General features: G+C 35.6%; 1 protein-coding gene across 8 annotated transcripts in view; it reads right to left on the bottom strand.

The window, feature by feature from the left end:
- The window catches only part of STXBP5 (syntaxin binding protein 5), a 152,665-nt gene that overhangs the window by 5,499 nt on the left and 128,326 nt on the right, over window positions 1-18,840 (bottom strand). For 6 of the 8 annotated variants that reach the window (XM_080666219.1, XM_080666214.1, XM_080666215.1 and 3 more), the window contains 5 exons: window positions 17,781-17,831; window positions 12,256-12,495; window positions 6,618-6,987; window positions 6,149-6,314; window positions 3,444-3,555 (listed from right to left, as the gene is read on the bottom strand). In XM_080666219.1, coding sequence (XP_080522345.1) covers window positions 3,444-3,555; window positions 6,149-6,314; window positions 6,618-6,987; window positions 12,256-12,495; window positions 17,781-17,831 — 939 coding nt within the window. The remainder of the gene's footprint in view (window positions 1-3,443; window positions 3,556-6,148; window positions 6,315-6,617; window positions 6,988-12,255; window positions 12,496-17,780; window positions 17,832-18,840) is intronic. The other 2 variants (XM_080666217.1, XM_080666218.1) reach the window with 1 other exon arrangement.

Here is an 18,840-nt window from a genome sequence, read left to right as displayed (position 1 = left end):
TCAGGCATTCATTGCTTCGTTTCCCTTCATTAGCCAGTCTTTAACTACCTAGATTATTGCTAGTCTAAAATTCTGTTAAAATCTGCTGTCATAATCCCTATTCCCTCAGCATACATTTCTTTCTTTAGCAATATAATTCACATACCATAAAAACTGCTCCTTTTAGTTAATTCAGAAGGCTTTGAAACCATCATCACTATCTATTCTAGAGTATTTTCATCACTACAAAAAACAAACAAACAAAAAAAACTAAAAAATACCACCCCAACTTTATCAGCAACCAATTTCCATTTTTCTCTCTTCTCAGCCCTTGGTAATCAATTCTCTACATATTTTCATATTCTGAATACTTCATATGAATGGATTCATACAATATGTAGTCTTTTAGGTCTGGCTTCTTTCACTGAAAAAAAATGCTGTCAAGGTTCAAACATGCTATGGCATTTATCAGTACTTCATCCTTTTAAATCTACACTAATAAAAGAGAAAGATGCAAATTGACCGTACCTTCGCAATGCCCACCAGCCAATCAGGAGTGAATATGCAAATTAACCCAGCAAAGATGGTGGGTTAATTTGCATATGCAGGCACCGAGCGGCCGGGGGCAACTACGCAGGCATTCCACACTGTCCCAACCGCTAGGGGCCTCTGGGCAGCATGGGAAGGTGGAAAGGCGGCTCCAGGCCGGAGTGAAGGTGGTGCCGACAAGCCAAGGGAAGGAAGGCCTATTCTTGCACGAATCTTCATGCATCGGGCCTCTAGTGATGGAATAATATTCCATTGTATAAAATGATGACATTTTTGTTATCTACTCATCAGTTGATGGGCATTTTGAATAGTTTTCAGCTGTTATAAATAATGCTGATATGAACATTCCCACAAGATTTTGTGGGAACATGTGTTTTCAATTCTCTTGGGTATATATCTAGGAGCGTAATTTTGGGCCACATGATAACTTTAACTTTTTGAGGAACTACCAGAATTTTACAGAGTTTATAGCATTTTACATTTTCACTGGCAATGTATGAGGGTTTCAACTTTTCTGCATTCTTAAGAACATTCATTATTGTATGTCTTTTTTATTATAGCTACCCTAGTAAGTGTGAAGTGGCAGTTCATTGTGGCTTTGGTTTGAATTTCCCTAATGACAAATGAAGTTCAGCATCTTTTCATGTGTATACTGGCCATCTCTATATTTTCTTTAGAAAAATATCTATTCAAACCCTTTGTAGACTTAAAAACAAGCTACATGTTTGTCTTTTTATTGTTGAGTTGTAAGAGTTCCTTATATATTCTGTATAGTAGATTCTTATCACATACATCAGATATATGATTTGCAAATGTTTTATCACATTCTGTGGGTTGTTTTTTTACTTTCTTGATAGTGTTCTTAGGCTTTTAATTTTGATGAAATCCAATTTATCTATTTTTTTCTTCAGTTGCTATGATTAAGGTGTCATATCTGAGAAATCATCACCTAATCTAAGGTTACAAAGATTTATACTTACGTTTTCTTCTAAGAATTTTATAGTTTTAACTCTTTACATTGAGGTCTTTGATCCATTTTGAGTTAATTTTTGTGTATTGTATGAGGTTGGGGTCCAACTTTGTTATTTTATTATATATATATATATATATATATATATATATATATATATATATATACACACACACATATATATATATATATATATATATATATATATATTTATTTATTATTGATTTCAGAGAGGAAGGAAGAGGTAGAGAGAGATAGAAACATCAATGATGAGAATCACTGATCAGCTATCTCCTGCACTCCCCCTACTGGGGATTGATACACAAGTTTAGCAAGATTGCAGGATACAGATCAGCATAATAAATTGCATTTGTATATGCTAGCAGTGAACAAACCAAAAACTAAATTAAGAAAACAATTTTTAATAGCATCAAAAGATAAAATACTTAGGAATAATTTAGCAAAAGAAGTATAAACCAGACCTGGCCACTATGGCTCAGTTGGTTGGGCATAGTCCCATGCATTGAAAAATTGCCGGTTTGATTCCCAGTCAGGGAATATAATTTTTTTTTGTGTGTATTCCTGACGATTTTCTATATGCAAGAATGTGTCACTTGTGAATAGAGATAGTTTTACTTCTTGCACTCAAGTCTTCATACCTTTTATTTCTTTTTCTTGCCTAATGTTCTGGTTAAAGTCTCTAGTACAATGTTAAATAGAAGTAGTGAGACCCTTTGAATTCCCATGTAAAATTTAGAATAATTTACAAAATTTTATTTTGGGGGGGGGGGAAGTGTGCATATATGTGTGTGTGTATATATAAATATATATATACACACACACACATACATATATATGTACATGTATGTTTATATGCATGTATATATGCACGTATATATGTATGTATATATGCATACATCAGTTTTGGGAGAACAGATGTCATATCTGTAGAATCTTCTACTATATAAACATGATGTATCTTTCCATTTATTTTGGTCTTTCACTTCCCAGAGGCCCGGAGTGGCTGGGGTGGTGCAGAACGCCTGCGTCGTCGCCATGACGCTCGGAGCCCGAGCATGCAAATTAACCGTCCATCTTTGTCGGGTTAATTTGCATATTCACTCCTGATTGGCTGGTGGGCGTTGCAAAGGTACGGTCAATTAGCATGTTACTCTTTTATTAGGTAGATTAGCAATCCTAAATGACTTGAAGTACAGTCTTCCTCTTTTCTTTTTTAAATGAATTTAAAATGGACTAATCCTCATTCATCTGGTAAGTTTTTAAATGTAAAATTGCACTGCACTGCTATTTACTGGTATCTAATCTTACAGACTTTCTAATTAAACACAAAAGCAAAATTCTAAAATATTTTAGGAAAAAAAAAGAGAATAAAAGAAATGAAATTCGAGGATAGATAATAGTTCCTACTACTTGAAAGATATGATAAAAAATTCATTGATTCATTAGTTCACTCAAGGACCAATTTCTAATTTGTTCCCAATTATGTGGAAGGCAGTAAATGAACCAGATCTTGCTAATTTAAATAACCTTCTAGTGTAAGAAGAATAGTTCTGGAGATTTTCTAAGATAATAAATGTTTAAGTTAAAACTTTTTCAAAATTAAGGTCATCAATTAAAGTCAATTATAGAATTTAAATAATAATGAAGATCACACTTAATAAGAATACTTTCTAAATTATTCATATCAAGTTGTGAATACTCATTTTAGCTACCAGAAGCTATTCTGATTTTGGTTCCCTGAGTAAAATAGTTCCTGGTTTAGGTTAGAGCAACAGAAAATAATTTCACGTATATTGCTAAAACATGAATATGTTAATTGTTGTGACAAAGACGAAAAAGGTGAATATATACATGTAAAAAAAATTATATGGCTTGAATGTTTATGCTTTAAGATATATTACCCAAATTAAATAAATCAACTTACATAGTTCTTCTCTATCAAGAGACTGTGCACCACCTCCAAATAAGCCTTTAAAGAATCCCCTGTTTGGTGCTTCAGGTGTTTCTACAGGAGTGAAGAGTTCACCTAACATTTCCTTTAAAATCCAAACAAATTGTAATTGTTAAAGTTTCAGGGAAACGAAACTACATTTCACGAAACTATCACTGTAATCTCTTTAACTTAATCGTATAACATTATCTGCCGAGATTTAAAAACAAGAGCACATTTCAAATGATCAGACCCAATACATACCAATTTAGTCAAACAGTAAGTTATTAAAACAAAACTAAGACTGACTTGTTATTTTGGCTAGTTTACTTTACTGATATTTCAAGCAAAGATAATATTCCTGCTTAAACTGGAAGATTCCAACCTTTGACAAAATTTTCACATAACTTTTATAGTTAAGAATTGGTAACTGAATACGTAGTTTCTCTTCCATTAGAAAAAAGAAAAGCGACTAACAAGTTAAAAGCCTAGTGTAACGATGATGAAGTGCAGTTTTGGAATTACTACCCTTCAGCAGTCAGAAAATAAGTAATTCAGAAAGATACACCAACTTATTTTTTATAAACATATGCTAGGAAGAGAATTATGCCCCCACACACAGAATTTCAGAAATATAGCTGGGAGATGGGAAAGCTTCCTATATTGTCAGTTGTTGGAATTACTATCAATGTTCTTCTGAGCACAGAAATGGCAAAGGCCGAAGACAAGAAATGTTACTAACATGTTACTAACTTTGTAGATAACACAGAGAGGTAGAGGAGTGTCTGTAAGAGAAGGGTAGTAGCAACATTATTTACGAGGCAGCTTTGAAAAGTTCCAGAAGCAAAATAAAAGTATAGTGAGACCATGGGATTGCAATGAAGACAAAAAACACAAACACAGTATTGGTTCCCAGTACCAGTCCTGCTGTACTGTGGTATTACATTATTATAGCTGGAGCTAAAGTGTTTATTTTTTTTTAGAGTTTCTTTCTGAGTGAAATCATATGGTATTTAGCTTTTTCTAACTGACTTATTTCACTTAGCATAATATTATCAAGGTCGATCCATACTGTGGCAAATGGAAGGATTTCATCTTTCCTTATGATCGAGTACTATCCCGTAGTATATATGCACCACATCTTCTTTATCCAATTGCCTATCGAAGGACACTTTGGTTGTGTCCATGTCTTGGCCACCTTGAATAATGCTGCAATGAATTTAGGGGTGCATATATCTTTGTGAATAAGTGTTTTTAAGTTTTCCGGGTAAATACCTAGAAGAGGGAATAATGGGTCATATGGTAACTCTAATCCTAATTTTTTGAGGAACCACCAAACTGTTTTCCACAGTGGCTATACCAGTTTACATTCCCACAGCAGTGAACAAGTTTCCTTTTCTCCACAACCTCTCCAACACTTATTTCTTGTCTTGTTGATAATAGCCATTCTAACAGGTGTGAGGTGGTATCTCATTGTAGTTTTGATTTGCATTTGCCTAATAGCTAGTGAAGTTGAGCATTTTTTAATATGTATATCTGTTGAACATTTGTATTTCTTTTTGGGAGAAATGTCCGCTCAGGTCCTCTGCACATTTTTTAATTGGATTATTTGGTGTTGAGTTGTATGAGTACGTTAGTTTGGATATTAACCCTTTGTAGGAGCTGTTGTTTGTACATATCATCTCCCATATGGTTGGTTGCCTTTTTGTTTTGTTGGCAGTTTCTTTTGCTGTGCAGATAGATATTATTTTTATCCTAATTTTAAAGATGATGAAGCTCAGAGCCAGTAAGTTACTTGTCTAAGGTCACATAATTCAGTAATTAGCAAGGCTGGGACTTATATTCAGTTTTCTTGACTCTAAAGCTCATGTTCTAAAAATAAGCTACAAATTCCAATTTACTAACAAGTAAAATAGGGCTAATTGCAAAAACTTTCAGGATAATTTTTTCCTAAATACCAAATATCAATTAATATTGTAGCTCAATATTTCAAGAGCAATTTTATTTCAAATGGTGAAGCTAAAATAATCACTTCTAATATATAAGCAAGCACACAGGAACTTAAATAATTGAAAAAGACATGGTTTTATATTTAAAGAATTTGTTTGTAGTCTCTCACAAATATAGGGTGTCCCAAAAAATATATACACACTTTAACAGCTGGTTTCTGTTACATTTTGAAAATGAAATGTATTTTAATAAACACTGACTTTATAATTATTCAAAGTGTGAATACATTTTTTGGGGGACACCCTATAGATCAGCAAAAATATTCAGAGGAAAACTATCAAACCTTATTTTTCACATCCTTGCAACTACAGAGAAGGGATGACACAATTTGCACTAAAACAGAATTATTTTCACATTAGCAATACCTCTTTAAAAAGAACTTTTTTTGGTGCATGTGTATAATAGATATTTATCCTATGTAGAGAATAGATATAAAACGTATGTAACATTTCATATATATCTTTGCCATCACAGCAGAGAAAAAATATGGATCAATGAGATGAAGTCCCTCTTAAAACAAGAGCGTGATGAAGATACTTGATCACATGTGCTCTGAAAGTCTTGATAAAGGCTTTAGATGTTCCCACACAGGCTCATATGTACATTCCTGTAAGTGTAAGGTATATTATAAAGGCCCTTAGAGAATATTTCACCCTGGAAGAAACTATAGTAATATTTTTGTTACTTACTTGAAGATTTTCACAGGTCTCTTGGCTATAAGTGAGTCTCTGGATTTCTGTAGGTGAAACAAGATATAATGCTTGTCCATTGTTGGTGAAGCAGAACGTTCTGGCTATCCGCATATTGGTAAGGGGTAAGTAATACACATCCAATAGAGGCCTTAAACTTGGCAAACTTGAGAAAAAAATTAAAAACTTGTTAATAATAAACAAGGTAGGTTTTAGTTTTAAACAAAGTATTATAGAAGGGAAAAGTGGCAGGGACTCTATAAACCTTACGATTTACTGCACTTGAGTGGGAGATAAAACTGATTTGTCTTCTTCATATACTTGATCACTATTAACTGAATGGAATTAAATTATCAGTTTATAAGACTGTAAATAAATAAAATAATTTCTTTCAAACTGAATATCATTCTGTAATGCTATGTTTAGAGAGAGGAAATACGATGTGTTTAAAAAATAACCTAACTCTTACCTAAAAGACATAATATGTCCGTTGGCACAGAAGCAGGCAAGGCAGATACTGTTACTCAATGCCACAATATCTCCCCGAAGAACAAACGAGGTCTCTGTAATGCTTTGCTTATAAGCGCAGTTCTGAGTTGGCAGTGAGATTACTTTTGCTTGCTTTTCAGAACATATCACTGCATACTGGTTTTCACTAATTTCCTGAGAGGAGGAAGGGGATACAGAGACTGGCCGCTTTTTTTTCAATTTCTCCTTTTCATCTTTTTCTTCAGGAACGTTGTGTTCTTTCCAGGATTCATAGGCAGGTGGCACTAAGCAGCCTGTGGTGTCCAGGAATGCCATTCTCAGGATCCCTCCTTTTAACCTCAATATAGTACCTAAAATATATAATTTTAGTAAATAACAAATATTTCAATCCACACAGTAAATATGTTTATTCCAACACTGATACATAATAGACGCTAAACATATATAGAATATACTAGAGTCCTTATGCACGAAATTTGTGCAAGGGCTTGGCCCCGGGCCCCGCCTGCCGCCGCAGTCAGGGCCATCTGCCGCCTCTGCCTCGACCCCCGCCCACTGCGGCTTTGTCCGGAAGGAAGGACATCTGGTCTAATTAGCATGTTACGCTTTTATTATTATAGATACTAAACTGAAATTGGATCCAAAATTAAGATATTTGAATCTGGAAAAGATATCAATATTACATGCCCCAAACAGATAAGTGCCACCAAACAGAAAAATGTTGGGATGTCTGGACCTATGTCTTCTCTCATGCCTGACAAATATACTACCAATGAGTGTGAGAGCAAGTAAACGGCATCTAGAGCTACACTGTCCAATGTGGCAGCCACTAGCCACATGCAGCTATCGGGCACTTAAAATGTGGCTTGTCCAAATGGTGGCATGCTGTAGTACAAAAACAACTTAAAAGTAAAAAATCTCTATAATTTAAAAATACTGATTACATGCTGAAATGAAAGTGTTTTGGAATACAGGATTACATAAGATGTCATTAAAATTAATTTCACCTGTTTTTTACTTTTTTAATATGACTACTAGACAACTGAAAATTCTATAGGTTGCTCATATTGCATTATGAATAAACAGCGGTAATCTACAGAGCCAATGAGAAAAAATTTTGCACATATTTCTAAACATTACTCCACAAAATCAGAATTACCTTTAAAACTATTTAGCAGTAAATGTCAAATGCATTCAAGGTATTATTTTGGTCAAATTATAGTCTTAATCTAGAGGTAATATTTCTTTACTTGTTTTAATTAATGGGACTCCCTTTCCCCTATATACTTGGAAATGAAAATGTGCTTTATTTTCATTCCTAAGTAAGCTAAAAGATAGCATTAATATTAATGATTTGGAAACCAATGGAAGGGAAGGTGTTGAATTGACTTAAAAGATTTTTCATATTATATTACTTTATACTTATAGAAAAATTTTGTATGTTATCTTCTTTTGTTTTTAAGAGGAACAAAATCCTTCTTAGAAGACAAAATATTATTTCCTATCTTCTTTACATACACACACACACACACACACACACACAGTATCCCAAAAAATGTATACACACATTTTGAATAGTTATAAAGGCAGTGTTTATTAAAATACATTTCATTTTCAAAATTGAGCTATGACTTGTTAAAGTATGTAAAGTCCCATTTTGGGAAATACCTAGTTAAATTTGAATTGCAGATACATAATGAGTACTTTTAGTATAAGTATGTCCCAAATACTGCATTACATTTCCAAATTCTGCATGGGACAAAACTTATGTTAAAAAGTTTTGGTTATCTGAAACTCAAATTTAACTGGGCATCCTGCACTTTATTTGCTAAATCTGGTGATCTTAGTCTATAGTCCAGATTTGGCAAGTAGACAATTTAACTATTTTAAACAGTGTGCTAATTTGGGAATCCTATCTAATAAAAGAGTAATATGCAAATTAACCATCACTCCACAACAAAAATGGCGGCACCCATAGCCACAAGATGGCGGCGCCCAGTCCTCTCAGCCCCGCCAGAGTCCCCCAGTCTCAGGGAGGGCTGCTGCTGAGAGCCAGCAGAGTAAGCGGCCTGGTGGAATGCTGCCCTCCTGACCCTTTATAAAAAACAAAAACAAATTCACTTCCCACAGCGCGATCCCCTGCCAGCGGCGGCAGCCTGGGCTGGGGTCTCAGCCTGGGAGGGGTGGGCGCCCCCCTGGCGCGATCCCCTGCCAGCGGCGGCAGCCTGGGCTGGGGTCTCAGCCTGGGAGGGGTGGGCGCCCCCCTGGCGCGATCCCCTGCCAGCGGCGGCAGCCTGGGCTGGGGTCTCAGCCTGGGAGGGGTGGGCGCCCCCCTGGCGCGATCCCCTGCCAGCGGCGGCAGCCTGGGCTGGGGTCTCAGCCTGGGAGGGGTGGGCGCCCCCCTGGCGCGATCCCCTGCCAGCGGCGGCAGCCTGGGCTGGGGTCTCAGCCTGGGAGGGGTGGGCGCCCCCCTGGCGCGATCCCCTGCCAGCGGCGGCAGCCTGGGCTGGGGTCTCAGCCTGGGAGGGGTGGGCGCCCCCCTGGTGCGAGTCCCTGCCAGCGGCGGCAGCCTGGGCTGGGGTCTCAGCCTGGGAGGGGCGCGCGCCCCGACGGTGTGATCCCCTCCCAGCAGCAGCAGCCTGGGGTCTCAACCACTGAGTCACACCAGCCAGGCAGATATGGAGGAGTCTTAAATGTTTCTTTTTTAAAAAATACATTTTATTGATTTTTTACAGAGAGGAAGGGAAAGGGATAGAGAGCTTAAAACATCTATGAGAGAGAAACATCGATCAGCTGCCTCCTGCACACTCCCCACTGGGTATGTGCCCCCAACCAAGGTACATGCCCTTGACCGGAATCGAACTGGGACCCTTGAGTCTGCAGGCTAATGCTCCATCCACCTAGCCAAACCAGTTAGGGCTGTCCAATATGTTAAAGAAAAAACCCTATCAATAAAGAGGGAATATGCAGGGGAGGGCATTTGGGGGTGACCGGGTTGTCAGGGGAGGGCAGTTGGGGATGATCGGGCTGACAGGGCAGAAGTTAGGCATCGATCAGGCTGGCAGGGGAGTGGTTAGGGGGTGATCAGGCTGGCAGGCAGAAGCGGTTAGGGGCAATCAGGCAGGCAGGTGAGCAGTTGGGAGCCAGCAGTCCTGGATTGTGAAAGGGATGTCTGACTGCCCGAGGGGTCTCAGATTGGAGAGGGTACAGGACGGGCTGAGGGACACCCCCCTCCCAGTGCACGAATTTTTTGCACCGGGCCTCTAGTTGTTAATAACACATATGAACATATATGAGATATAGTAATGCCAGTATGTGGATTTTTCTGAAAATGTAACAAGATAATATTTAAATATATGCCTGTCCTATGGTTAGCAGGATTTTATGTTTTCCAGCAGAGTATTAGTAATTATTGGGTTCTCCTCTTGAAGGAAAAAAAAAAAAAAGGAACAAAGTAGAGAAACCCATCTGCTTAAAAAATACCTCATTTCTCACAGATAACATGGTATGAATATCTGTTGTATTTTAAAATTGGTACCTCATTAAAAAACAAACCTCAAAGATTCCACCATTGAGAATGAACTCAAAGATTCCCTCTTAATTATGACAATTATTTTTATATCAAAGTAAATTTACAGCAAATTTTATTTTATTGCAAGTTGAAAAATACCTTAAATATTTTTGTAGCTAATAGTACATTATCTATATTTAATCCTTCTCTCATTTTTATTCATTGGGAATATTTATATCTTATTACAAACTAATGCATGCTTGTTGTAGAATATTTAGAAATGACTAATCAGTAAAAAGAAAATAAAAATTACCCACAATCCCACTATTCAGTGATAATTACTATTACATTTTGATTTTTATCTTTCAATTTTTTTTCTCTATATACTTAGCTGTTGCTTACTAATAAAAAAGAGATTAACAAGAATATTATCATTATGTAACCTTTTCTAACTAGGCATGGAGTAGTATACACTTAAATATTTACTGAGCTGAATGTATAAATCAAACTTCCTTTAATGTAAAGATAGTTCGAAAATGAACATTAATACATAATTACACTTTAATGCTAAATTCCAAATATTATTAAAGTCCACTCTATAAACAAGAGATAAGAGCAAAATCACATTTTTTTCCTATCTAGATCAGCATTAACTAGCAATGGAAACCAGAATTCTGTTATTTCCAGACCTGTCAGACTCCACATACATTTGGTAAAATTTAATCTCATTTTCAATATATGAAGACTATATTTTTTCTTCTTAAAATTTGCTATTAAGTCACACTTCCCTAATACTTTAAAGAAGAAAAATAATCTACTTTAAAAATTCATACTTAGAGGTTAAAAATAGTCAGATTTATGCCCGGCTGGCGTGGCTCAGTGGTTGAGCATCGACCTATGAACCAGAAGGTCACAGTTTGATTCTAGGTCAGGATATATGCCAGGGTTGTAGGCTCGATCCCCAGTTGGGGGCATGCAGGAGGTAGTCGATCAATGATTCTCTCTCATCACTGATGTTTCTATCTCTCCCTTCCTCTCTGAAATCAATAAAAATATATTAAAAATAGATTTAAAATATCTAAAAATGTTTATATAATGTTTTTCTCTTAAATAAGTAACAACCTTTTGCTTATAGAACATGTATTTTGAAGTATTCTGGAATGTATCAGAGTAAGTCCCCCCCCACCCCAGCAATTTTCTTTTCAGAGAGGAAGGGAGAGCAGGACAGAAACATCACGCGCCCCCCCCCCCCCCAATAGGGGATGGAGCCCGCAACCCGGGCATGTGCCCTGACCAGGAATCACACTGGTGACCTCTTGGTTGCTGGGTTGACACTCAAACACTGAACCACACCTGGCCGGGCTCCCCATTTTCTTAGCTAGAAATAATTTTAGACATGATCCTAGAGTTTAAAAAGAGCAAAACCTGAACAGCTGTAGTATTAAATGATAGTCTTCAATCTTATTCCATGCATTCCTTTATTAAAAGCATAAGACTGTAATGTAACTATCCCCATTTAGTTTATATTTTAGAATTAGATTCATTCAAAAATGAAAAGCAAAGGCATCTATTATATTATAGTAAATCAAACTAGTAGAGAGCGCCTGGGAAGGCACATGGGCATTTCTTTAAATTGTCAGCTGAACCCAAGGCGAGAGGCAAAGCCACACCCTGGGAACACACTTTGCCAAAAAGGCAAGCATGTTATCAGCTTGACCTTCATTTCAGCCCAGGTGTCAGGTAGTGGGTTTTGATATCTAAATCCAGTCTAGCACTAGGAATGCTCGGGCCTACTCAAGAATGCAAACAATCTCCTTTGTCTTGACTTTTGGTGAAACTTCCTGGTATTTGGGGGTATAAAATAAACACGCTGCATCAGCTCTGGGTCACTGTCTCTCCAGCAGAAGAGGGCAGCGGTCCCACCCGGTTCCCAGCTTTTTCCTTCCATTTTGTGCCTTCTCTCTTTCTTTCTTTTCTTTCTCAATCCCCAGCTCCTCTACTCAGGAACTGGACCCGCTCTCTAGCCGCGCTGGACGCGGAAAAGAAAGAAATAATATTTACATCACAAACTCAGTTCAATATCAGTGCAGCACTGGAGCAGACTTACCACTTGGAGACACAATTACTGGCTGAAGAAGTCTTTGCTCTCCTCCTGGGGGAAGGTTCAACGCAATGACAAGCACTGTCCCCAGTGTAGTACCAACCCATAAGCAGGGGGAAGGAGATGAATCCGCCTTTCGAGTAAAAGTTTCACAAAAATGGAGAGCAGAGATGGCTTCTCGAGATTCTTTATCAATGCTGGTTACGCTTGAACTCCGGGACCGGCTGAAGGAATTATCTTTCACATCTAAAGTGATTTAAAATGTGAGAGTGCTCAAATTATAAAATATCATTTTTTGGGGTATAAATTTGGCTAAATAGTTAATCTGCAAAAAGACAACACATTTAATTTTAATATTTTAACTGGGGAAAAAAACTATTTACTTTTATGCTACTAATTTTTTTAATTTGCTCAAATATAAAATGGCAAATGGACAAGCCCCATACTTCATTGAGAATCATTGATCGGCTGCCTCCTGTACGCTCCCTACTGGGGATCAAGCCTGCAACCCCGGCATGTGCCCTTGACCAGAATCAAACCTGGGACTCTTCAGTCCGCAGGTGGACGCTCTATCCACTGAACCAAATCAGCTAAGGCGGTATTTTTAATTTTCTACATTTAAAAATGCATTTAGAAGTACTCTGATTCTACCTTCAAATTTATTATATGATGCATTTTCCCCCAAATCTGTCCCTATGAAAGCCTTTAGGTATAAAATTTAGCTTTCATTTTCCTTGAATGCCATTTTAAATGTAATCCACACTCATCTAAGGCATTTTTTCATCACAATGTGTAACTGGTATTAGGTATATCCCCTGTTCCCAGCTGTCCGTAATGACAGGGATACTTGTAAATTATACTAATACACCCTCTCTTGATTTTAGCCACCTTCTTCTTTGTGGCCAATCTCAAGTCTGTCTTAAGCCCTGGCCTCTTATCTCTAGGAAATGCATTTTGAAATGTTTATGGGAATTTTTTTCTATGTCTCACTATGCAAAATCAAAACACAACACTTCCCTAAAGCTCTAAATTCTTCTAATAGCATTATTTATATTAACGACACACCAGTCTTCCTAGGGAACACCACTTAAATGAGTTGCAATTTTTGTTCTTCCCTTTCACTTTACCTATATATCCATGGTTTGCTAACATCTATGTTGTTTTTACTTCAATGTTGTTTTTACTCTTTCTATAACCAATCGACTCCCATTACCAGAAGTTCAGGCCTTCATTATCATTCATATAGACTACTGCACAATTTCCAAGTAAACTCCCCACCTGCACTATCACTGTTCCAACACAATCCAATTAAATGATATTAATGTACAGTTGCAATTCTATCATTTCTATTTTTAAAATCTTCAGTGGTTCCTCTTTACTGATCACGCCTATAATCTTATTCAAGTTTTTAAGACACTCCACAAAATACCTCCAACCTACCCTCCCAACCCTATCTTCCAATGCTGCTCTGCTTCAGTTTATTGTGGGAAACAAATCGAGCCATTCAGTGTTCTCCAAACACACTCTGCACTTACTTTTACACTTTTGCTTGTGATTGTGTCCTTGCCTCACCATTTCTTTACCTTTCAAGATTGTGCTTATTCTCCTTCTCAGGTAACGTAATCTTCATGAAGTTTATCCTGATTCTTAAAACCATGTAGTTTTTCTTCTGAATCTCGGTATCTTTTTATCTCTTCTATGGCACTAATAGTACATTTTTCTGTAGTTACTTCTGACTTGTCTTAGGCCTCACTCTAAAGTGACCGTAAGTTTCCTGATATAAATAAGGGCTGTGACGTTTTGATACCTTGTATATGAAAATAATAAATACTTGCTGAACACATATCTATAGTTGAAAGTATGTAAACCAATGCATTTCTGCTGCACATTGGGATGTATTAAAATTTCTAGTAGTGCCTACATATAATAAACCATTCCTCAAATCACATGCTTTCAATACTATCATGAAATAAATGACTTCATCATGTCATGAAAAATAAAAAAAAAATGTTGGTCTTCTAAGTAGTATTTTATGAAATAAAAAAGGTATCATTGAATCCTATTTATGCCAAGAGCTTTTTATAATCAAATTTAGATTCACAGATTAAAAAATACTCCCCCAAATAATAATGATATACAACAATTTTGATTATGGCTTGCCTCTGAAAATAATAAAGCTACTAGTTATGACAACAGTATAGGACATTTCTAAATATAGTTTCTAAAAATGTCTTTCTTTTGCCTGAGATTATAATTCCTGTTACAGACTATGACACAGTAGAAAAGAACTACTTACTGTAAATGAAACAACTTTCCATAAACAATAGCTCATTGGGAATTTGTAATATAATACTGATTCAAATGTTAACTCTTAATAGTTTCCAAAGTTATTTTGATAAAATAACAGAAAATTTAAATTTATTTTGAAATAATAAAAATGTTGCTTTAATGAAAATATACATACAAAATGAATGAATATATATTTTCAGTTGTGATCTAGTGATAAAACTGGAAATCAATGATACAAGAAAATTTGATAATATAAATTTCAATGTAAATTAAGCTATGTGAAAACTCTGATATTTATTAAAGTTACATAGATGATTTGCAACAATCTATAATTCAAATATTAATTTGTAGGCCAAATAAACAGTTTTAATTAATAAACTAATTTAACCATATAAATTTCATAAACTACAAATTCACATGTATTATGACTTCTCTTTAAAAATTAGATTACCAAAGGAATGCCTAAGGCTAGATCAAATGGGAAAACAACGTGAATCAGGATCAACTTTGAACTTACAGAATTAGACTGCTTATTTAATCTGCCTAGAACTATTTGGATACAAGAATTTCTAGCAGTTCATGAATTACAACATCTTCTGACAGCTATTAAGTTACATGTTGTGAGTCTTTGTGGCTTGAATTTTAGAAATTGGGCAAGATAAACACATGGAATAGAAATTTAAATTTTAGTAACAGGAGCAGAAATGAAAATATCTACCAGTAAAGAAGGCTACCAGGTGCTATATGCTATCACAGCCCTTTACATTTTATTGAATCCACATAACAAACCTGAAAAGTATTATCATCACAATTTAACAAATAATAAAACAGAGGTTCAGACAGGTTAAATGACTTTCCCAGCATGACAAAGCTATTTAATGGAAGAGTTCGGATTTGTGCCCATGTCCAAAACTTTCTACTAGACAACTCCAGATAGACATGGGTTAGTCATATCACCAAGTCACAGCATACAAGCGGAAGGTTTTGGTTAATATTGAGTGTTGAAGTTCAGTCTTTAGACACACACACACACACACACACACACACACACACACACACACACAACACCTTGATGACGTGGTCTTTCTGGCAGACCTAAACTCAGATAAAATTTGTCTTTAAGGTCTTGACCCAGGGCTAGCAGATAACAACCGTGTCATAAAATTGTTTCTCTCCTGTTTCTCCAAATGCCCAGAACATTACTTGTATATAGCATCCTCTCCTCCCCACAAAGAGCCTAATGCAAAAAAAAAAAAAAAAAATTCTATATCCCCAAATCTAAACATAATGCCAAGAGGTAAATTTGTTCAGAGTAAAAATGAGGACAAAAACTAATTCCTAATTCACATTAAGGTATATAACAATTTGATGTTTTGCCTCCTGTGGCTGACATTTGAAAAGTGACATCAGAAGTCTAACAATATCACACATGGTTCCTGAGTTGTGGGCCAGGGAATCTGGAGTGATGAGGCTATAGTGAAAGTGTAGTGTTCCACAATTTCCCCATAAGCCAAAGTGGATTCTACTCACAGAAGCTTCCAGAGCTGAAGGGCAGTCCAACAGCCTTGGCTGCTTCAGCAATACCTGGCAGCTTGAGCCTATCAATTATAGCTGTTTTTCCCAATGACTTCCCAGCTAATATAAACAATTACCAGCTAAGAATCTTTATCAAAAAATAGTTCAGCATCACAATGACTTGAAGAGAAATTACTTAGGCAACATGGAGACTGTTTCAAGGCATATATCAATCAAAATTATAATTGGCTCAGGGAATTTAAATATATGGGCACACAAGCTAAAACAAACTAAAGATGACTTATAAAAGCATGGAGTAACTTATTTACGTAAGTTATAACAATGTTCCAAAAATAATTATGGTATTTTTACTAATTTAAAAGTATTTGCATATGTCTTTTCTCAGTTTTTAAGAAACTAAAAGATATTTTAACTAGTGGTATTTCATGTTATTGAATTCATGGACCTCTTGGAGAGTCTGATGAAAACTCTGGATCCTCTTGTTGAAAAAAAAAAGTATATTTTAAGCCTCAGGTATAATTTGGTTCAAATTACATCCTTCATTTTTATAGTGAAGGGAACCGTGCCCTTCTCAAAACATATGTTAGCATACATTCTAGGATTAATTCATGCTTCCCTAAACATCAGTGATACTACAGGTTTCTACTAAATTATTTTTCTATGTTCAGACATGGAACCCTTTACTAACAACAGCAGAAGATCTATGCCCACTCACTCATAATCACATACTTCCTACCAGTGTAACTGATATAAGAATATGATTTGAAGATATTAAATTAGTATGGTAAAACTGAGCAATACCTAAGTTTGTATTATGCATAAAAAGATAGTCAAGGAATCTAGAGAATAGTGAGAAGATGAGATGGGTGAGCAAATTGAAAGAAGAAAAACCTAGTTATTTCCAAGACAAAGATTGGTGAGATCATCCTTATACAGTCTTACTTGTTCAATTAAAGGCAATACAAATTTCTGAAATTAAAAAGTGTGTTTAAAAAGAAACCATGCTTTATATTTATTACATAAAATCTTACTTTTATCTTTATTGAAATCTCATTTGTCCCTATTGTGGGAAATCAGGGAGCTGTTTTTAAGTGGCATATAAAGCAAAAGGAACGTGTGAATATATTCACTCTGCTTTAATGGACTAGCTCAGTGGCTGGCAAACTGCGGCTCGCGAGCAACATGCGGCTCGCGAGCCGCGGTTTGCCGCTCTGTTGACTAATGAGTTTGCCGACCACTGGACTAGCTGCTCTAGAAAAAGATATATTTCCCAACTTATTATCAACAAAAAGTTCTTCATATGAGTTATTATAATATAAAAAACTTATATTTTGAAAATATTAAATTCTTATCAAATTTAGAAATTGTAGAATTCAAATTAAGTTTTCAGGTGGTTAAATGTGATGTAACAACTTTTAATAGAAATTAATCTGAAATTGCACAAATCTTAATCTTATACTAAATTTTGTTTAGATATGAAGTATGAGAGGGCTAAGGAAATGTATTATTCTATTTTACTTGATTTCATAATTATCTTTCATAATTTACTGATGGTTTTTAAAGGCCACTAATTCTTTATTATCTTAGTCATTTTAAACTTGATTTCTGATGAAAATATAATTTATGGTAATTTAAAATTTTCTGATTTCCTTGTCTTCCCATTAAAGGGAGTTTAACTACTATGGATTTTTATTTATTTTACTTACCTAAGTCAGGCTTTAGGTCAGTAGGCAAGCTTAACTTCCTTGACATCTTTGCTGAAAAATAAAATGCATTTTTAAACTTCTGAACAATCTTTGATTGATACTTATTAATACCAACTGCTCTTGAAGATAGAAGCAAATGTTTATTACTAAATCTAGACGCTAAGATAAATTGAAATGATTAATAATATTATGGGTGGAAAGTAAATTTGTTTTCAACTTTTTAAAAAGTATGTACTTACTTGCTGTAATATCTTTTCATGGTTGAAGCTCTTACTTCAACAAGGAAGCCTTTTATATTCTGTTAATTATTCCTTAGGCTCAAAGGAAAGAGTTAGGCTTTTCTAAGAGAAGCAAGGTCATTTCTCAGAAGGAAGGTAAGGACAATAGAGGCATAAGACTGAGTTTGGGTAAGTGATGTAATAAAATTGCTCTATCTCATCTTCATAGCTATTGAATTCATTGTTTTTAAGTTAATTTCTAGAATCTAGGACAAATCTGTATGTACAACCAAATGAAGGCATTTGATTACATTATAAAATGTTCGGCTCAACCATTTGATATAAATTAACACCTCTATTTACAATTTCAGCAAAAAAAAAACCAAAAAATTAAAAAAACCCAAAACAAAACAAAGTCATGCTCAGTCTAAAATTATAGTATTTACAAAAACGCAAACTACAGATATTTGGATTTCTACTTAGTATTAGAATAATAGAAAAGCCTGCATATGAACTTATTGGAATTCACTTTCCATCCTCAAAATTAGTTATTGCATTCATCTAGGAAGTGATTTAAAGTTAGGAGCTGTTTAACTGTATCTATTATGTTAGTGCCAGTGCATGCGAAACAGAATAGTGCTTCCTATGTGAAATTTTTAAAAAAGCATGTTTGTTAATACATGAGTGCGTATATCAGGCTAAATTTTGGACTGTTAGGAGATATTTAAAGCACAGACCCTGCTAGTCCATAAGGGCGCCATGTAAACAAAGAGAAATCCAGTCATAGAACATAACTTCCACATCTAAAAAAATGACAAATCCAGTGTTAGGAAAGAGGCATT

The sequence above is a fragment of the Plecotus auritus genome, assembly GCF_963455305.1.
Source record: "Plecotus auritus genome assembly, chromosome: 4".
Classification (NCBI taxonomy): domain Eukaryota; kingdom Metazoa; phylum Chordata; class Mammalia; order Chiroptera; family Vespertilionidae; genus Plecotus; species Plecotus auritus.
This window is presented reverse-complemented; position numbering and strand designations above follow the sequence as displayed.